This window comes from Ctenocephalides felis, unplaced genomic scaffold (assembly GCF_003426905.1).
Source record: "Ctenocephalides felis isolate EL2017-DRISC unplaced genomic scaffold, ASM342690v1 CF-g0.4_SCAFFOLD_03571, whole genome shotgun sequence".
NCBI classification, from domain to species: Eukaryota; Metazoa; Arthropoda; class Insecta; order Siphonaptera; family Pulicidae; genus Ctenocephalides; species Ctenocephalides felis.
This window is the reverse complement of record NW_020539725.1, coordinates 20,048,654-20,071,835: the sequence shown is the minus strand read 5'-3', so window position 1 is coordinate 20,071,835 and position 23,182 is coordinate 20,048,654. Positions and strand designations below refer to the sequence as shown.

The 23,182-nt window shown below is 28.0% G+C and overlaps 2 protein-coding genes across 2 annotated transcripts; both read right to left on the bottom strand.

The window, feature by feature from the left end:
• Positions 1 to 239: 239 nt before the first annotated feature.
• On the bottom strand, positions 240 to 2,718 carry LOC113385749 (leucine-rich repeat-containing protein 51-like). Its single transcript, XM_026623586.1, has 4 exons — positions 2,574 to 2,718; positions 2,205 to 2,367; positions 782 to 998; positions 240 to 371 (listed from the first exon to the last, which is right to left on the bottom strand). Exons 1-4 carry the CDS (start codon positions 2,716 to 2,718, stop codon positions 240 to 242), a joined length of 657 nt encoding a protein of 218 aa, XP_026479371.1.
• Positions 2,719 to 13,283: 10,565 nt separating this feature from the next.
• Positions 13,284 to 21,432, bottom strand: LOC113384625. The gene is made up of 10 exons (XM_026622371.1): positions 21,126 to 21,432; positions 20,970 to 21,063; positions 20,180 to 20,270; positions 19,946 to 20,113; positions 19,506 to 19,714; positions 17,473 to 17,715; positions 17,249 to 17,380; positions 15,383 to 15,648; positions 14,914 to 15,095; positions 13,284 to 14,363 (listed from the first exon to the last, which is right to left on the bottom strand). The coding sequence occupies exons 1-10, from the start codon at positions 21,212 to 21,214 to the stop codon at positions 13,693 to 13,695; spliced, it is 2,145 nt and encodes a 714-aa protein (XP_026478156.1). The 5' UTR covers positions 21,215 to 21,432; the 3' UTR covers positions 13,284 to 13,692.
• Between the last annotated feature and the right edge of the window lie 1,750 nt (positions 21,433 to 23,182).

The window sequence follows — 23,182 nt, the reverse complement described above, 5'->3', positions numbered from 1 at the left end:
CAAGAGCAACTTATACTTACTTACTTATTAATGAGGATATGTTTCGCACTAAAGTGAATTATAATATACTTCCTCCGTTTTGTATACATCCTAGTCAAATAATTGTAAAATTTATTTTATGATGTAATGTTTATTGGTGACAGTTTTTTTTGAGTATAATTATCACAAAACCATTTCACACAATGTTAATACATTACATAATAATCAGCAAACTTTGCAGTGAAGAGAAATTTCTATAACTATAGGTTCATAACCCTGTAAAAAGCAGCTGGTGCAGGTGAGGTTTTTTCTTCAATTGTCACAAGCGTAAAATCTAATTTAATAATGTTGGGAAATAAATGTGCTATGAATATTCGGTAATTTTCCGTGCTCTGTAACATAAAGAATAGAAATCTAATTGTAAATAAACGCAAAAAATAATTGTATATAAACACACATATACATAAACGGCTAAAAAGTCTTCTTAAACATAATTGTTTCGATTTGATAGTAACTCTATTTGATGCTACATAAAATATATTGATGTTTGATATAATTTTGTAATGTTATGATCCCAGTTATGTAAATACTCATAATCCAAGTAATCAAAACACACATTTCTGTTCGTTACATTCTAAAAAATAATAGCTTCTTATATGAAAGATTTTGGAAAAACTTATAGAATTTATTTTTTCCTTGTGAATGAAGGCGTTGACTTTAGCGGAGAATTGTGATACTGTATCAAACATATATATGAACTATTTGTAGTCTTTTTGAATTAAATTGTAATCTATATAATTACCTGCTCTATAGGATTTCCGGCGAATGTCAAATTTCTAAGTTTTGGCAAGTTTCTCAAAATTAGAATAGATTTTATCGATCGAAGATCATTATGATGCAAGTATAAAATCTTCAAATTCTGAAATGTCGCAATAACATCGTTTATTTCATTTATGCGGTTGTGAGATATATCCAGCCAGCTGAGCAGATTAGGATACACCAAAATTGATTTTGTAAATCTGTTAAAAGTAGAACATGGAGATTCAGTAAAAACTGATAATTATTTTTTTTACATTAAAATTGAAAATTTGTATTTATGATTCGGACAATCATTCTATAAAATATACGTTCCGTAATTCTTCTAATATAGTATCTAACACTTCTTGAATTCGATTTTGATAAGTTTTGTATTTATTTATTTATAGTATAAATAAAGCGTTTCTCAAACTTATTTTTCCAATGCCCCCTTTGAATATCAAAATTTTTATAGCGCCCCCCTACCATATTTTTTATACCTATATAATCTCTAAAATACATTTTTTTTCAATTTCAATAATATTGTTATAGTGTTCTTTATTAGATGATGTAACCTTCCATTTTAAATTAGAAAATTCTACCAGTGAGAACAAATGAAACGCTACTGAAAACAGTGTATTCATGTAAAAAATTTTAGTTAGGGGCCTTTTATCGCCCCCTAGATATTACGATTTATGGTAAAACACGATTAATTTCCTTACAACAAACCGAAAACAAATATCAACATTTTATGTTATTTATATAAATCGGTCAGTTTATGCTATTAATTTGCTTTCTTTGTTTTTCATTCTAGGGATTATCATCCCTTATACATTCTAGGGATTATCAAATGCTTTAATCAAAATGTTTAAACGTCGTCAAAGGGCAATGCAATATGTATAATATTCTTTTACTAAATCATTTCTACGTATAATATTCTCTTTGCATAATGAAATTTTCTGTAGAAGCTTTGATTGAACACATGATATTTTTAACTTAACGTATTTTTCTAATTGTAGAAATATCTTTTATCAGGAAGAATTCGCAACTTAGTAACTCGACTTATGAATATACATACACTGAATTTTTAGGGTTTATGTAGAAAAATGTGATAAAGTACCGTGGTATATTTATCTCTATTCACAATTTTAACTAACTTGATTTGCTAGCCAGCCACAAAGATCGAAGCTCAAATAGGAATTATTATAGTAAATGAGGACTACCATGTCCAAAAACTTTTTTACAAATTTCTGTTTTTAATTACTACATTTTATTTTAATTTTTGCTTATTGTTCATAATTTTATTTAAAAAGTATTAAAGCGTTAAATTATTACAACGGGTTAACAGTTTTCCAATGCTAATTTTAAGATCTAAATAATAAATGAAACTTTCAACTTAAGCAATAAATTATAATAAATGTCTTTCTTACTTATCCAAATATTCCAAATTTGTCAAGCGGTTGTTATTGAGCCAAATCGATAAGGAAAGATAGCGGGCATTGCGCCCAATTTTTGGCAGACCTCCCAAACGAAATGCTCGAGGTTTTTGAGCGTCCACTTCATTCGCGGGTAACTTCTCAAAGTAATCCAAACCTAAAGGAAAGTAGGAATAAAAAATAAATTGCATATATAATTAAATATTTTTGTAGCTATAGCTACATGACTATAAGTTATGGATACATAAAGCATTTTGACTTGGTTCTTTGTAAACATTTGTAATATTTTTAGCATCAGATATTATTGTATAGGTATATTTAATAATCTATAAAGCGGCGTTTATACTTGGATTTGATAATTACTATCAATCTGTCTAAATGAGTAATCACATGGTCGACTAGATTCAAGAATTTTTAGTTCATCTTTGTCAGGCCCCAATTCAGCATCTTCATGGATACTATTAGTAACATCAACCGATTGCGCCTCTGTTGTATTAAAAACTGCCATAATATTTAATTTTATAAAATTAAAATAATTTACACATATTTAAAATAAATTTTGAATGTCAAAAATAATACTATCTACTGAAAATCAAAGTCATTATATATATATATAATAGTTTAATTTTAAAATTATGAATAGTATAAATATAAATATTAAAATTGTAATACCAATGCGAAATAATATCGCCTGGTTGCACTAGGTTGAGAATAGAGATGATAAATTGCAATTCTTGCCAAATTTTAAAATGTCATTAATGAAACCAAAACAAGACATTATACTTATACAAGACTTAAGGCAAATTGCTGGAATTTTCTGTACCGTAATTAATATTAAATGTTTTAAAATAGATTATTATAAATACTGTAACATTGTCTAATAATTATAAGAAATATTGAACTGTAATAACAATTCGAATCATTATTTTGTTTAATAATTACAAAACGCGTTGCTAGTTATATGTAGGTTACGCGGACATCGGAAGTGCTTACTGTTGGATTTTGTAAATAGGTTGTAAACAATAAATTAGTTTATAAGAGTTACACAAAAGTTAGACAGTCAGTCAAACCTGGAGAGAAGCTTGGAGTCAAGCTTGGAGCCAGACATAGTATTCAGTAAAATGTAGTCTTTGCTGATATGATAACCAAAAGGTTATCAACAAATATGAATTGTAAAAATAGTGAATAATAAAAGTATCATTCAAAGAAAGAAGTGTGTTTGCAATTTACTATCAAATCGCTGTTCGTCCTAAAGGCCTTTCACACTACCAGGGGACTCTGGAGAGTCCACATCACAAATATAATATTTCAACAACTATTCAACTGTTGACCGCTCGGGTCCAGCCTATCATTACAATTCCTGGTCGTACTGGTGATCCAGAACATACCTCCCAATATATCAACCACCAGCCAGGACAATTCAATATATAAACTAAATTGCAAAGTTAAAATTATTTTTTTAGCTATATAAGTGAGCTTTAGAACTTTAGCCAGAATTAAAATTAAAACTTTGGAATTGTTTCGATATACAAAAAATATTTTCTTGGAATTTTTTTCCCAAAAGCAATTGTTTTGTCAACACAAGTTTTTTGAATCGTTCAAATCGGATGCTAGTTCTCTCAAAAACTTCCATTTTTTGTACATTTAGCTCTGTATCTCTGTAACAACTGGACCTGCCTTTGCCAAAACTAATCAGCACATTCCCCTATCAACAGGAATCGAATGTTTTTTGAACCATTCAAATCGGTTGATCCGTGCGCCCGAAAACGTGAATCAAAAAATGCGGACATACAAAACACACACACACGTCCAGTTTTTTTGAGGTATGTCAAAATGTTCAGAAACCTTCAAAACGTGAAGATATGCAAAATTTTTCATTTTCGGTTTTATGACAAAAAATCACGAAGATCATGTGGGGGAGGGAGGGTATTTTAGTATATTACGTGTATGTATTTTTTACCTGTATTTTAAAAAAAAATCCTAACATTTTAAAAAAAAATCAAAAATTTTTCAATTTTTCTCGTAACTAAAAATACACGTGACGTTTGGTGGGCAAGAGGGGTAATTTTGAATATCACTATGTATCACCTAGGGGGAGGGGGAGTTCTAAAATCCTTGAAAATTCGATCACATGATTAATGAACGCTCCCTTAGAAATGGTCCACTGTATGGTTCTAAACTTGGAAGATATTCATCAGGATCCTAGGTAAATAAGCATAATGCTCAGGATGGTCTATTGCAGAAAATAATTGCTTGTAATAATAAATAATAAACTGAGCTATTATAGCTGTGATAAATTGATAAAATATTAAGGATAGTGTTGATCAAAAAAGATTTACTATAAATAATAATATATCGCTTTATACGCCATTATATAAATATAATGTGGTCCCGGTTTTGGAGGTATATCAATATATACATTCATATATCGCTTTATACGCTATTAGATATATAATTATGGTCCCAGTTTTGAAGGAATGTCAATATATACATTTATATATCCAATTTCCACTTAAACTAAAGCAGCAAAAACACATCTAACTATGTCTAAATCGAAGTAACCATTTATATATTCAATTTCCACTTGTGAACTAAGGCAGCACGAATGCATCTAATTATGTGTGAGTCAATATATAAATCTATATATTCAATTTCCATACGCATTTGGCGTTTATGCCCCACGCCGTTTTGGTTAAAAATCCATGAATACCTATCGACGGATTTAGTTCCATATGAACCCGGTAGTCACTACGTAGTTCCTCACGACTTGGGAACAATTTTGCATAGAGGCGCTGCATGCAAACGCCTTAGAAACGTAGGAATCTTGGTGGATTCCTATTGGATTCTTTTATACGCTATTAGATATATGATTATAGTAACGGTTTTTAAGGAATATCAATATATAACTTATATATCGCTTTATACGTTGCATGTTCTATACTTATTGAGAATTAAAAAATTAAAAAAAGCATGAATAGTAATATATGGATTTTTAAAACTGAAATTAGAATTTACAAATCTATTAAAACCATATATAAAAGAAGAGTATTATTTAAAGATATTAAAATTAAAAAAAATTATTATTATTAAAACATATTATTTATTGCATTATTTACAAACATTCTTATTTGTAATTAGTGCAATCACAGTAGATTGCACTACCTGTGGAATTGAAAGATGTCTATTAAACAAATATTGTTTTAAACTAGTGGGGCGCATGGCATCGTGCCTTAAGGCAAATTGCTGAAACTTTCCGTACCAAAAATATTTTTTTTTAAAAAAATTAACATTTTTGAAAAAAAATAACTCTGAAAAAATTAGATTTTTGAGAAACTATAAATTTTTAACAAAAATTTACTTTAAAAAAAAAACTTTTTGAAAAAAAAATTATTATGAAATATTTTGGAAAGTATGAACTTTTCAGAAGGTTTTGAAACGTAAAGATATATAAAAATTTTCATTTTCGATTTTTTGTGATTACTATAACTTGCCCTACGGAAAGTTAATAAAGATTCTAATGTTATTAAATATTCTCAACTTGAAAAAACAGTTTATTCACATATAATAATTTATATAAATAAATTTGACAATACAAACTCGATTTATCAATTCACAAAATTTTATTGTTCTATAGGCAAAAACGAGATTACATTAATGTATATATAATAACTATAGCAAATAATATATATATATATATATATATATATATATATATATATATATATATATATCATTAAAACTAATATATAATTTGTCCCATATGGAATAACCAACAACTGAGAAATAAAAATTTTAACTTAAAAAATAGTAATTTGAACACATTTTTCATGGCTTTGATAATAATGTTTCTTAATAGTGAACATGTAACAAGTAACAGTATCTAGCAGAAATAAGCAAAATTTTATAACTACTTAATATTATACAAGCACCTTTGTTTTTTTAACTGCATCTCAAAATTTAAGCTTATTAACACATATCCTAAGTTAAGATTCTTAAAGGCATTATTCTCATCATTTATCTTTTATGATTTTAAGGCAATATGTATAGTCTTTGGATATGTGATATGAATATATTAAATCTACAATTTTTTATATAATTTTTTTTTCTATCACATACTTAAAGACTTTGCTTTTTTTGCCTTCTACCGATTACATTCAAATAAGTGAATTTCACAATGTTTTAAATTTCTATTTGAATTTCGCGCTTTACTTTTTATTGTACAAGTGGCCATAGACTTTTTGGCACATGTTGCTAACTTTAATTGCTTCGATTGTCAAAAATTTTTTCGTCAATTAACATGTTCTTGCGTTAATTAAGACTTTTTAATTAAATCTTTGATTGGATTCTGTTAATTTGTACATCAACTCGTTTAATTAATTTAGCAGATAATAATGATATAGGAAATTCATCGCGAAATGTTCATAAAAAGTAAAAAAATTGGGTGTGTTGTCGAAGTACCTAAGTGTACCTTGAATAGTTTGATAAGTATCTCTTTCAGGGTCTCCATTTTAAATCAATTTTATAATTAAACAATTTTTTCACAGCGCCAATGTATCCTTCAATTATATACATGCAATTATCAATATTATAATTTATATATGTGTTTTTGTAGGTTATACTTGAGTACAATTTATTTACAGCGCCAATGTATCCTTTAATTATATACATGCAATTATCAATAGTATAATTTATATATGTGCTCTTGTAGGTTATACTTAAGTACTTCTACTACATATCTGTTTTTATCGAATTCTAAATTCACGAAAGTCTCTAATATAAGTTTTGTGTCGCGTATTGTGTAAATATTTTACTCGGACAATAGCTACAGGTCAAATAGACTTGTAAAAGACTAAAGTTATGTACTGGTTCTAAAGTAGTGATTTTGTGTCGAGTACTTGAGATTTCTGGCAGATGCTCCAGAGGTGGTTCCAGTAATGACCCAATGTTTTGGGAGCTGCTGCAGAGGATATCTAACAAGTTAAGTGCAAAGCATGTTTTATACATAGCGAGTCAAAGAATATTTTTCTAGAATTATATACAGATATTTATCGTACTAGATCTGTTGCACCTTATGTGTTTTAAATATTCAACATTTAACTTATACATGTATATATATATATATATATATATATATATATATATATATATATATATGAATTAAGTTTTTCTTAATTTTGAATTTAAAGCAGTCAAATGATTTTGAAAACCTTTACTCCAACACAATATTGTTTGTCATCTTTAGTGAAACTATAATTTCAATAGAAATTCATAAAAAGATATTACTTATAATTTATGTTCTGAAAGGAGTTTACAATTATTGACCGAGTTTGTGTTACATGCTACTTTTTATATTTGTATGAATAATATTTCTTATTAATTATGTATTTAATGCTTTTTTTATATTAAATGAAATTAATAAATGAAAATTAATTTGAAGGTGCCTTGAGAACTTGTCACTTTGTTATTCAATATCATTCATAAAGCAGTCTGTATATATTTTAGTGGAATATTTACTGACTCGTGCATTATTAATATAATTATATACATATATCTGCTGAAAATATTGTTTATATCATAATATTCGAGTCAATATCATTTTTTACATAGTAAACCTTATACAATCTATTTTTTGTTGAATATAATTATGCGAATAAAAGATTTTAAATTAATTTGGCAGATATATGTGTAAAAGACTTAAGTTCTTATTTAATTTGTTATGGGGAAAACATGTTGATTCAGTCTTTTTTTATTTATTTATACAAGTGCCTTTTATATATGTTCTAAATCAATGTTAAACAATAAAATTTGTACTTCTCGTATATATCAATTACATTGAAAGTAATTTATTATATTACAATTCCATAAATAGTCAATCACAATTTTTTTGTTCTATGAATAGCAGATTTTGTGTGGAATTCAGAATTATTATTTATATTAAATTTTTGATACCAAATTATTAGTTAACCAATACAGCTTTTTGAATGCATTGATTACTTGTTCGTTGAAGTAGCCCTAGCACCCCTCCTTATGTAACCCCTAAATTGATGGTATTTTGTTACAAATTACAAATTTACTTTGTTACAAAAATTTCTTTCTTACAACACATCTTGTTCATTATTCTACGGAAACAATTTTTAAAATTACATTTCTAGTATCAATCATCATGTGTTTTCCCTGTAGCGACATTGTCTGCATGTAAACGTTCTTATTTATGGATAACACGATTGTTGGTTTTGATCAAATTATTTCAAATACTCAAATACGACTTACCAAATTGTTAATTAAATGCAGCTTTTAAAAAGTCTTTTACAGTAATTTTATTTTAAATTTATTCAATTATATTGCTGCATAGCTAATTTATAGATTTTTATTCTTTTATTGCTAAAAACAATTTTGATCAGGACATTCAATCAAAGTTTTGAAGAGTTGACTTGAATGATTAGACAAATCATAATTTTGTGTACAAGTTTATTATTCGATTCAAGTTGTAAAAATTATTTAACTCAATTTCTAAATGATAACAATCAGCTTTAAATCATTTTGAAGTCAAATTTATGAACATTTTTTATTATTTTATTTTACAAGTTTTATTGAATTTTATTTATGGTTTTTTTTTCAATAATTTGTATATTATTCAAGTCAACTACATTTGTTTTTGCCTCAATTAATTGTAAAGGTTTCACATGTTTTATCAAGTCATATATTAATATTTTTGATTCGATTAATATCATTTCATTTCATCAATTAATTAAATAATTTTTTTTTCCAAGTCCAATTTTTGTGAAACCTTTTCGATTGAGACAGACGAGTTAATTTTTCATGCTATATCATCCCAAGGTTTAATTTGTTATGGGGAAAACATGTTGATTCAGTCTTTTTTTATTTATTTACACAAGTGCCTTTTATACATGTTCTAAATCAATATTAAACAATAAAGTTTGTACTTCTCGTATGTATCAAAGATATTGAAAGTTACATTATTATTATTCCATAAATAGTCAATCTGAATTTTTTTTTGTTCTATAATAACACTATGAGCTTACTTCGTGTTGAATTCAGAATTTTTACATAGTAAATTTTTGTTACTAAATTATTAGTTAACCAATACAGCTTTTTGTATGCATCGAATACTTATTTGTTGAAGGGGTCCTAGCACCCCACCTTAGGTAACTCCTAAATTGATGGTATTTTGTTACAAATTACAAATTACAAATTTACTTTGTTGCTTTTCTATTACACCTCTTGTTTATTATTCCACGGAAACAATTTTTAAATTACATTTTCAGTATCAAGAATCATGTGTTTTCCCTGTAGCGATATTGACAGCATGTAAATTCTTATTTATGGATAACATGATTGCTGGTTTTGATCAAAATATTTCAAATACTCAATACGACTTACCAAATTGTTAAATAATGCAGGCTTTACAAGTTTTTCATCATAATTTTATTTTAAATTTATTCAGTTATATTCCTGCATAGCTAAATGATAGATTTTTATTCTTTTATTACTGAAAACAATTTTGATCAAGACTTTCAATCGAAGTTTCAAAGAGTTGACTTGAATGATTAGACAAAACATAAATTTGTTTACGAGTTTATTATTCGATTCAATTTTTAAAGGATAACAATCAGCTTTAAACGGTTTTGAAGTTTATAATGTTCAAGTTTTTGAACTTTTTTTATTATTTCATTTTACAAGTTTTAATAAATTTCTCTTAAGGCTTTTTCGAATAATTTGTATATTATTCAAGTCAACCATATTTGTTTTTGTCTCGATTAATTGTAAAGGTTTCACATGTTTTATCAAGTCATATAAACAATTTTGATTCGATTAATATCATTTCATTTTATCTATTGATTAAATAATTCTCTCGAATATTTTTTTTTTCGAAGTCCAAATTTTCTGATTATAATTCTTTCGAATATTTTTTTTTTCTAAGTCCAAATTTTCTGAAACCTTTTCGATTAAGACAGACGAGTTAATTTTGCATGGTATGTCATCCCAAAGCCCAACAATCGAATGAATGAGACCCACATTGAATATTTCATAACAAAAAAATTTTATTGGGGCAAAGTTAAGAATTTTAACTAAGTCCCAGTAATTTTTTCTCGTTGTGAAAATTTCAACGTGGACTTCATTTCATTCGAGTGTTGGCTTTGGGAATTGGTGTGAGGGAACACTAAAAAACATAAAAAAGTTTCAACGTTGAACAGAAAAGAGAAATTTTCATCTGGGACTTAGGGGTTTTTTTTTAGGCTCTCCACCTCCCCCTTCCCCTCTTCCTCCTTCTTTTTCCCCTTTTTTCGCTTTTTTTTCATATTTTTTTCCTTTTTTGGTGTTGTTTTTTCACATGTTGTGGTTTTTTTGAAGATTTTTGGGTTCGGCATGCATCGTCCGCGATGTGTCTCTCTGTGGTAACCTCTCGCATCATGATCCTCAGGTTGACCATCACTTCGCGTGTATGTTTCAGGACCTTCGCGCGTCTGCCAACAGCCAGCCACCACCACTGCTCCATTTTTTCTGCTTCAGAGTTGGTCGTCGTCGTCTCCAGCTGGATTCGATCCATCTCACCTTGTGCCTCCAGAGTGATGTCACCGAGTATGCGGTCACCTTAACCACTCGGCTATTTGATATATTGATGTGCCTCCAGAGTGATGTCACCGAGTATGCGGTCACCTTAACCACTCGGCTATTTGATATATTGATGATAATAGTTATTTTTATATTCTTATAATGTATTAATATTGAATTTTAATAAAGTATATATATCATACCCATCTCTCTTATTCATCACCTGCCTCCACCCTTCTCTTTTCCCCATTCTTCCTCTATCTTCGTCATCTCTCTCTTTATATCGCTCTCTTACAGTCAAGTGCGAACCTTGAGTTTTTCAGAAATATTCTAAGTGTCAAGGTCGAAATGCGCCACCTGAATTTAATATTTTGAACTATTATTTGACAATTATGAAAAACTAGATATTCGATTTTTCAAACCTATTTGAGGATTTGAACCAACGAACATTGAGCAACCGTGGTGGTAACTTAACGATCTCGGCCAATTTGTTATACAGAACCTCTCCCATACTGTATTAATATTGGATTAATATTGTATTTGAATAAAGCATATGTCTCATACACATCTCTCTTATTCATCATCTGCCTCTACCCTTCTCTTTCCCCCGTTCTTCCTCAACCTTCGTCAACATCTTTATATATCTCTCTTACAGTCAAGTGCGAACCTTGAGTTTTTCAGAAATATTCTAAGTGTCAAGGTCGAAATGCGCCACTTAAATTTAATATTTTGAACTAATATTTGATAATTATGAAAAACTAGATACTCGATTTTTCAAGCGTATTTGAGGATTTGAACCAACGAACATTGAGCAACCGTAGTGGTAACTTAACGATCTCGGCCAATTCGTTATACAGAACATCTCCCTGATTTGTGAAAATATAAACTCTTAAAACTGTTGCATGGTAACCGTCGCTAACATAAAATTTTCAGTAAAATTATTTTGCGATTTTTTTTGCCACGCTAACCGTTACCATGAGAAGTCACGGCGTATTCACTGACATTTTTATGAACTTGCCCTTCCCTATTATGTTAAATTAAAATAATTAATATTAAAATTTGAATTATTTTCGATACACAAAAAAAATATGAAAAAAAACGAATAACTTTTTTTCCTAAAAGCAATTGTTTTGCCAACACAATCAGAAAGTTTTTTGAATCATTCCAATCGGATGCTTACTTCTCTCAGAAACTGCATTTTTTGTACATTTAGTATACTAAATACAATATTTATTTATTTATTTATTTATTTATTTAAATATATAGCCCACAGATTTCTCCAAGAGGACTCAAAAATACAATTATTTGACATAATGAATAACAATTAAAATATACACAAAATTACAATATATAGTTAGTAACATAAAATGCTAAGATAAAATTTCATATAATGCAGAATGTAACAATAATATTTATAAACAGAAAATAATAAGATATTTGAAAGAAAATAAAAAGATTAACTTGTGCAGATGGAGATTATTTGATTAGGTGATGTGTTGTGAATGTCTATTTCATTATTAATTAAGTTAAAGTTAGAGGACATTAGTAAAATTGGCGAATTTAAGAGAGAATTAGATTTAGGGGTGGGATAATTGAAAAATAATTGTGAACGCGAAGATAGCCTTGGAACATTAAAGGATAGTTGATTGAGAATAAGAGGACAGTCTATAGAATTATTGCAAAGCTTAAATAAGAACATAATTGTACAGATAAATCGACGTGAGGCAAGGGAAGGAATACCAAATTCTTTTAGTAAAGTGTTGTGGTCAAAGCCACGTTCAGGGTAAATTTTATATGTTTTATAATAAAGGTATTTCAGAAATTTTCGCTGAACCTTCTCTATCGCATCAGAGTTGTTGATATGATGAGGATACCAATATATTGTATCTTTAAAATGGCTGGATCTATCTTTGCCAAAAACTAATCACCACGTCTCCCAATTATTACAAATTGAATGTTTTTTTTGTTCATTCAAATCGGAGGCCCCGCTCTCTCAAAAATTCGAATACTATTTTCTGCATTCTTTGCTCCGTATCTCCGAAACGGCTGGACCTGCCTTTGCCAAAAACTAATCAGCACATCTCCCTTTCAATAAAAACCATTTCCCCACGTTCACTGTAAATTATGTTTTTCTCAACATTCTTAAAGTAGGACTTTTAGAGTAAGAGTAAGAAAAACATATTTAATATTTACATTTTTTATTAATTTCTCAGATAGGTATTTGATATTTAACATTGGTGCATTACAATATGCTTTATTTACTAAAAACTTATTTGTTAACTTATTAATACTATATAAATAAATAAAATATAACAATATCACAACTTTTTTTTATCTTATTGTTAGAAAAAGCTGCTCTAAAGCTGCACACAATATACGAAACAATCAAATATTTTTATAATTGGTTTAAAATGTTACTATCACATTGTTCAATTTAAAAGTATCTTTTTCTAATACTGATATAAAACGTGATTTTTATATAGCAAGGCACATACTATGGTAAAATATTTCTACAATATAAAATTTTGTTAAGCATTAAAAAAGCCTATATGACTTTGATATGTAATGTTCAATCACTTTATTCAAACCTATAATAAATATTTATAAAAGCGTTATTGTTAAAAAATGAATTTAAATAGAAAATTGATCAACAATTTTAAGTTCCATTTAAAATAAATCAAATAAAAAATAAGGCACATGAATATTAGGCATCACACCCATGTTACGTGATTTAAGTGGTTCCATTGCTTACATAATATGTTTACGTGAAATGTAAGTGCTCATTAGCTAATTGGAATTGTTTTTACTAGTTTGGATAAAATATTTAAATATTGATTACTTAATGATCTGCATGCTATGAGAGTCAATTAGAGTTACTAGTCATAGACTAATTAAAATCTGATAACATTTATTTTGGTTCATAATGATAGCCATTGCAGATCTTGCAATCAATACGGTTTCTTGTTATTGAGCATTGCTGCCTTTTATTCAAAATTTCTTCAAGCTCATTGATAAGATCGCTCATAATCTGATTTAAATATCTCTCCTTATTACTACCACACAACTTTTTGATGATATTTTGCATTTCCGTAAAAAAACTGTTATTGCTTAAACTTCGATCTTTCAAAAGTAGGTAAGTTTGTTCGCTCAAGAATGCATACAAAAAGTTAAACAGAAATTCAAACTGATTAACACTGCCACCTTGTAAAACTCTACCCAATTGATCATGTAAAATTAATTCTGCCTTTTCTATAAAAGTGAATAAGAATTTCATAAACATCTCTTGAACATATGGTACGAATGAACAAAGGTAAAAACTGATTCTTTCAATTACGGCATTTCGACCACCATCTTGAGCATGCTGCACAAGATGCAGCATTTCCATTATAATTGTTTTATTTGTTATTGCTAATTTTATTATATTTTGAACATTAGCTTGAGTGCTCCTTAACTGCACCGTTTGTACAGTGCTAGATGGAGGAGGTGGTAATCTTGAAAATGTTGAAGCTTGGTTGGTTCTATCAGTAGCCCAGAATTGCATTGGATCAATAGTCTCTACATTGTTGAGTTTGGCATAACCTGTAACAACAAGATTGCAAAAATCTTAATGTGCGTCTTAATTTAACTGATTTTAAAGAAATTATATGTGTAAGTACCTCAAAGAAAATAGATAGAACTTATTGTTTTATAAACTAATATTGAATGAAATTATTAAATAAATTACATTTATCAATTAAATAACCCTTTCCATTCCCTTGCCAAACCCAGTCATAAAATGATTGTCAAACTGTTTGTTGCTTAAATATTACTTAAAATATAGAGAAGATTTACTTTAAAATATAATAAAACAGCTTAGTTATGTTTGGTTCAAAATAATTAAATATTTTTAGATACTTAAAAAAGATTTTAAAAAAATCTAGAACTGGTAAAAGATTTAAATTGAGAAAACGTTTGAGAATAGAGTACTTGGAAATTTTCTTTTACATGAGTATTAACAAGCTATAAACCTGTATGATATTAAAATAAACCTTAAAATATTGTAATTTTTGTAATTAATAATCAAATATTAATAAACCGCTGATAATTTTTAATAAAAACCACAGTTAGATAAGAAAATAGTAAATCTCACCATCTGGAGAAAAGGATATTTTGACATTGTTTGCATTCAACCCTTTATTTATTCTTATAGCCCCAGCGAAAAAGTCATTTTTATCATTCACATTATTAATGAAGCGTATGATATCACTTCTGCCAGATGCTTCATTTCCAGCCAATCGTATTGTTTCTTTCTCCATTTTAGTAAACATCTTTCTAAAATATAAAAAAAAAACTGTATTAACTTCATATTACAGCTAATTTAAACCTCAATTAAAATAATAATTTGGAAACATATGAAATGACAATATTTAGATGCTTTTAAATGATTTAATGACCATGAATTTTAAATTAATATATGAATAATTGGCACAATTGTGAATATAATTTGCAATGAGGAGTCAAGCTTATTTTACAAACTATTTTGGTAGATATACCATAGAAAACAAAAAAAAAGTATTTCCTGAAAGTACTTTGTCAAAATTATTCAAGTATAATGATACCTGTGCCTATTGCTCCTTAAATTATTTTTGTATTCCTCGATAACCTCATTCTGCTTATCTTTTATCATAGTCTCTGCTGTCCTTACATTTATTATAGAGTGAGTGAAGAAAAATATTGAAGTAGATACTTGGAAAAGCAACAATGGATCAGGAGTTTCCTTTTCATTCACAACAACATCAAATATCTGGTAAATGCCATGAGCCACATTTACTCCATTCATTGCAATTGAAACACCATTTAAAACATTTATTAAATTTTTCCCATGCTGAAATATATGTTGATCATAATGTAAGAAATGTTTTAGTACTAATCCTAAAATTTTATTCATTATAAATTTAGTAAATATTTCATGCACATGTAGATCTACATGTTGTTTATTTATTTTAAAAATTTAATATACTAACGATTTTAAATCATGATTGTGCATTCAATTTTAGCAAAAGTTTTTTTTTCGAGTAATTCCGATATTTTCTACTTTTGCAAAAATATTAAATCTAATTCAAACTTAATATATTTTTGATTTCAAAAAAATTATTTTATCAAAAAAAGTTGGGTATGTAAGATATATGAAATAAAATCTTCATTTTCCTTACGTAATATTTTTTGCAGGCAAATTACATAATATTTATGTAATTCTTTCATAATATCTAATTACGTAATGCAGATTACATATTTCTTACACTAACGTAACGTAATATTACGTAACTGGTTTAGTGGGAAACAATATATATATTGTTATATATATATATATTTCAAAAAGAAATTTGAATTGTTTTTAATATATTAATATTACAATATTTGAAAAGCATTAATATTATGTCACTCCTAAAAACAAAAATGATATTTAAAATCTACAGAATTTCTACTCTATCCATATAAGTGAAAATATTAAATTTATTTGTAATTTCTGGAGTAACTACAGTATTAAATGAGTTGAGTAATCCGTAATTATTAGTTATTTGCCAAAGAAAGGATAAATACAATGAAATTTTTAAGTCTGGACACAGAGAGAATTGTTGAAAAACTACAGACTTTCCAAAATTTTTAATCAAATTTGATATCATATTTATTAATTTAAGGATGTATACTGGTCTAGAAGCATGATATTTGTGAAATTTTTCAAGAGCCATAAATAATAGGCAAATAATATTTTTACTACATTTTTTTTTACAAGTTATTAATTATTGATTTGAGAATATAAAAAACAATGAAAATTAAAAATAGTCAAAGTTTTAATTCTAGAAGATGATGAAGTGGGGGGTCTCAAAAAATAGCACATAATTATACCCATAATCTTAGCTATCCAAATAATCTGAACAAAAAATATATAAATCTAAAATAATGTCACAATAGTATGGACAAAGTAAAGAAATGTGCTTTTAAAAATAGTGACTGTGTATTCAAAATAGCAACTGCTTGACAAAAAAAAAGTATTTTTTTTACAACTTTTTTTGATATTCCCGAATCCCAGAAAATAGTAAATATGGGAATTTGAGAATGAGCCTAGTGCATACTAAATATAAGTCCATAAAGAAGACTCTGTAAAAATTTCTAGGAAATTGGCCCAGTAGAATCAAAAAATCCTTGTTATAGTATCGAAAAGAGTTTCAATAAAATTCTTGTACACATATTCTAGAGTAGTTAAACTTTGAAATCTAATCAATTTAAAAAAAATTCTAGATCAGAATACCCCCTTAATTTAATGTTAACACTGCCTAAAAATGGCTTTTATATACCATACTGATCAAGCTAATAAGTTTCAATAAAAATCTATAAAATGAAATTTATATTACATGAAACTTTTAATTAACTCTTCCACAACTACAACTCTTCGCTGTACATAGATTTTTAAATAAAATACTCACTGCACCAACATTAACTCCTCGGCCAACAATATTTCCCAATAGCTTTGTTGCTCCTCCAGCTGCCAAGCCAATTGAACCGCCCGCAATGCCAAACCAATCATTTCGAGCTTCTTTGTCTTTTATATGCAAACTCTACAATGAAACAGGTAAATGTACACATACATAATTTCAACATTCAAAGTACTGTGTTCAAAGTTATTTGAAAATGTGAATACTGTGAATACCTGTTTATGGTGACTGCGATCAGCGAGGTTGAAAGAACTTCTTATAACTGAATATGCGGCTGAGGTCGCGCCGACTACGCCTGCTCCGGCCATAACGCCGGCTGCCACTGGTATAGCTGGTATCGCTGCAGCAACACCAACGCAAGTGGCGCCCACCGAGGCCAATAAACCAGCGGTATCGGCACAATTTTGGACGCGTTTCAATACAGAACATGCAGGTGATTTATGCTCAGTCAATAGTACCTGTATAAAAAATATTAAATTTAATGAAGTTATTTTATAATAGAAATAATAAAGAGTAAACAAAAAATCTAACTTATTTTCAATTTAAGCCTATATTCAAAAGCCATGTCTGTTGAATTAAAGTGTGAAATTATTGAAAAATATGAGGATGACGAGGATGTACAAGATGTATGCATGTAACTTGTCATAGACTTGCGCAGTTTTTAAACAGAAGGCATTGACAAAAGGTTATACCATGGTTACCTTCAGCTAAAATTCTTACAATAACCTATAAGCAGCTTTATGAGCCATAGAAGATTGTGTATACAAAATAATCATTTCCACAATATCAGGAATTTACAGAAAAAAACAAAAACTAGTGGTGTATGGCATCACGCCTTAAGGCAAATAGCTGGAACTTCCCTTACTTTAATGAAATATTCAAGGAATATTAAATGTTTTCAAATAAATTATTATAAATAATATAACTTTCATTATTCTTATTTTTAAAAAGTAAATGAACAAAACAACAATCAATCGAATTTAAAATGAAGAATAATGTCTATATAAACAGAATTTCAAAGTTATAATTATTTATTTGAAGTATATAAGTGCTGTTTAGAACTTAAGATAGAATTAGAATTAAAATCTAGATTAATTTTCGACATAAGAATTTTTTTTTTGTAAATTAAAAAAAAAAATTGAAGTAAAAAAAATTTCTTTCCTCAAAAGCAACCGTTTTGTTAACACAAGCAGAAAGTTTTTTAAATCATTTAAATCGGATGCTTAGTACTCTCAAAAACTGCCATTTTTTGCACATTTAGCTCTATATCTCCAGAACGGCTAAATCTGCCTATACCAAAATTTAATCACCATTTCTCCCCATCATTAAAAATAGAATGTTTTTTAGATCATTCAAATGGGTTGATCCGTTCTCTTAAAAACGGACAGTTTAGCACGTTTTGCTCCATATCTCCAAAGCTGCTGTACCTGTCTTCATCAAAAACTAATCAGCACGTCTCCTCATCAATAGGAAGGGAATGTTTTTTGAACCATTCAAATCGGATGATCCGTACACACACATACACACATCCATTTTTGCTGAGGTATGCCAAAATGTTCAGAAACCTCTAAAACGTGAAGATATGCAAAAATTGTCATTTTCGATTTTTGGCCCATTACAATAACTTACCCTACGAAAAGTTAATTATATTAAGAAATAGTAAATTTGTTTTTGATATTCAAAAATAACTCAAAAACTACAGATACGAGCATGGTTACCGGGCGAATTAAACTGTATGTTTTAATACTATGAATAAAATGGCATATAGAACACACTTCAATTAAATGTTTCATATGAATGCAATGCTAAACCGAGATATTATCACATTGACAACTTTAAAATCATTAGAATAGTGAAAACAAGTCAAAACGTGTTTTTTTAAATTAAAAAATCATATGTTTTGTTTGTTTAGTTTATAATTTTAAAACTGCAGAGCAAACAATGCTTTTTATTTAGAATTAGGATTGCTTGCTAATATGTTCAAGAATAAATCATTCATTCCACTGAATAAGTAGATAAGTCACTTTAAATTTTTACTGATGTATTATAATTTTTGAATAGTTATGTAAAGTCACAAGTGCATGGAATGAACTGTTGAAATTTTATCATTACAACTTTGGTATTGTTTGTATTATACTCATAACTGCTTGGTCAAAATTTGACCATACATGCATTAGTAAAAAATCTTACTCAATACTTAAACTAATATTTGTAAAATAATTTTAGCGTATGATGATAATTGATTTACCTGTGCCTCGCCAGAACCTCCTAATGTTGCATTATAAATGCCATCCATTGGCACTACTAGTATGCCTTTAGGCAAACGATTATTTTCTAAATAGGCATTCCATGATTTATATGCACGGCCTTCATGATCAACAAATATAAAGCATCTTCCTCGGCTATCATATTCATCACCAACAATGGTAGCAATTGGTTTTGATTTTGCTGAATTATCTAAAATTTTAAATATTAACAAAATCATTAAATTAGTATGATAGAAATATTTAACAACCTTCTGTTTACAATATTTATAAATATAAATTGAATAATACAGTCAAATGAAAACAAATACATTATTTTTGTTAAAGTAAAATTTGGAATAATGAAAAAAAATGTATTCATTGTAAGTGAAAATTATAGTTATATTAGCAATCTACAGTATCTATATCAATTTTTGATAATTACCTGTAAAGTCTTTGACACACTTGCGAATACGAAACACAGGATAAAGCTCATACACTACTGATGTATTATCTCGTACTGGCATATTAGGAACTGTACCATCTTTATTGTGTACACAGAGCACAAATAATACTGCCATATGAAGCTCATTTGTGAGAAAACTAAATTTATCTACAATAACATTTATTTGAATACATGTTAAAAGAAAAATTCAACAAAATCATGATTTCTGCTTACTTTGAGCAATAATTTGTTTAGATATTTGTTCAATGATAGCCACTTGTTTGTCATCATATCCTGTGTGATGAATCAACTTTCCTTGGGAGTCCTATGAAAATTAGAAAAATGATATATATATATATATATATATATATATATATTATATATATGTATATATATATTAAATATGAACAACACAACACTAATATTTTTACACACACATTATTTAATAAATAATGATGTTTCGAGACCATGGTATGTCTCATCCTTGGTGTAATTTCAAAACAGTAAAACTAGATATTATATATATATATATATATATATATATATATTATATATATTTAATACATTTGAAATTGAAATTTATATATGTTTAAAATTATACTGTATATTGCATGAATACTCTTCATAATTCCACATGCTAATAATTTCTATCATTATCCGCACCTAATGCTACGATGTTCAAAATATTTGTGCACAATTTTTGTATTAAACACTAAAACATATGAATTAACATTATTGGAACTCAAGTTTTCAGTTCACTATAAAAACTAAAACTAAATTTCGTTTAAAAACACAGAGTATGAATCTTGGTATCTTTCATGTGCCAAGCAAGCACGTACTACCACTTGAACTATGCCCCCATCTTAAGCATATAATGTTAAAATGCTGTACTGTTTCTATTATGCTCTATCAAATACTTTATAGTTTGATATATATATATATATATATATATATATATATATGTATATATATATAATATATATATATACAAACAAGGCTAAATATAATAGCTGTTCTATGATACCTGTACAGTTCCATCAGGCATTTTTGCTGGAGCCCCAAAAAGTGCAAAACCAATTTTTCTTTCCAAAGAACGCACATCTTTTTCTAAATTATACCTGCAATGAATAATTACTGCATTAAACTTAATCTTGAATTAAGAGGTTATGTTCACACTTACAAATCCCAAGTGACACGACTTGCATCGCCAAAATATTCATAAAACTCTTGTTGCTGTGATCTAGGTGAAATATTTGTGGCATTTTCCATATTTCAATATATAAATATTTAAAACAACATACAAAATATAAATAATTAAAACTTAACAACGTTTGGATGGGAGATAAAACGTTAACAAGCAGGAACCACATATATTTCTAAAACGATAATATGACTATTAATTTATATCATGTGTACTGGATGCATGTTGGCAGTGTTGCCATGTCTACAGTTTTAACTGTAGATCTACAGTTTTTTGGGAATGATCTCAGTTTTGCAGTTTTGGGCTCGAAATCTACAGTTTTTTTGCTGAAGGTGCTAGCGCCGTTTATTTTATTTGTTATGCAGAACTTAGTGGCAGTTGCACTGAGTCAACTTCAACAAACACTATTGTTAAACTAGAGGTAATGACCATTGATTATTTTAATAGTATACGCTAATATGAGAAACTTTTTAGCTGATGCTTGACTGTCAACGCAAAGAAAAACGGCGTGACTAGCGGCGAAAAGCAAATGCTATCCGTTATCTCTCGTTAACTAACCAACCTTTCTATTGTTAAATATTTTCCTTCTGTAAGTCATTTCTTGTATCTGTAAGTCAATCTAAATCGATTTGTCGACACAAAAAATAGATTGTTAAAATTAAAGTTGAAAACTGTTTGTTAATGCGTTGGAAACATATTGTTATCAAATAGTCATATTTTCAACATTTACGAATGTAATATATAATCTAAACTAGTGGGGGTATGCATACATGGCATCGTGCCTTAAGTCAAATTGCTGGAACTTCCCGTACCGTAACAAAATGATCGAGGAATATTAAATGTTTTAAAATAGATTATTATAAATATTGTAACATTGTCTATTTATATTTAAAGGAATTATATAAAAAAAAAATTGGAAAGTTGAAATTATTTGTTTAGAGTATATTAAAACGTTTTATTCTGTACAGAATTAAAATAAAAATCTGAATTATTTTCGAAATACAAAAAAAATTTTTTTGAAAAAAAAATTAAAAAGAAAAATTTTGAAGCAAAAATTTTTTCCAAAATCAATTATTCTGTTAAAACAAGCAGAAAGTTTTGGAATCATCCAAATCGGACGCTTAGTTCTCTCAAAACTGCCATTTTTTGCACATTTAACTCTGTATCTTCGAAACGCTAGACCTGCCTTTGCCAAAAAAACTAATTACCCCTTCTCCCCGTCATTACGAATTGAATGTTTTTGGAATCATTCAAATCGGACGCTCCGATCTCTCAAAAACTCGATTTCTATTTTCTGCACTCTTTGTTCCGTATCTCCTAATCGGCTGGATCTGCCTTTGCCAAATACTAATCAGCACATCTGCCTATCAATAGGAGTCAAATGTATTTTGAACCATTCAAATCGGTTGATCCGTGCGCCGAAAACGAGGACAAAAAATTTGTATCCATACATATATACACACTCACACACACACACATACCATTTTTTGTGAGTTATGCCAAAATGTTCAGAAATTACAATTACTTACCCTACGGAACGTTAATAACCAATATTTTAAATAAAATATTTATTGCATTTTGTTTCGTTTAATACTCAACTAGTTTAAGTTTGATTCAAATCTACCTTTATTAATAATAACAAGAAATAACAAATAATTAATGAAGTATACAATATATTGCGTAAGCTACGATGGAAAACTTATATTCAAGAATTATCGCTTTTTGATAGGCATCGATGATTGGGATGAATGAATATAACAAAACCGTTAGAGATCATTATTGCTTTCAACTTTTTTTTTCAAAAATACCACTAATGTTATATTTTATTAGTTGCTATGAATATTGTATCATAACAATATAATATTACCATCATTTAATGATAAAACTGTAGATTTACAGTTTTTCAATTTGAATCTACAGTTTTCTACAGTTTTTTTTTTGTCTATCTACAGTTTTTCTCTATGGCAACACTGCTTGTTGGTGATAAAATGAAATAAAAAAGTCTGAATGTGAATGTGTGTGAATGTCAAAAGTAT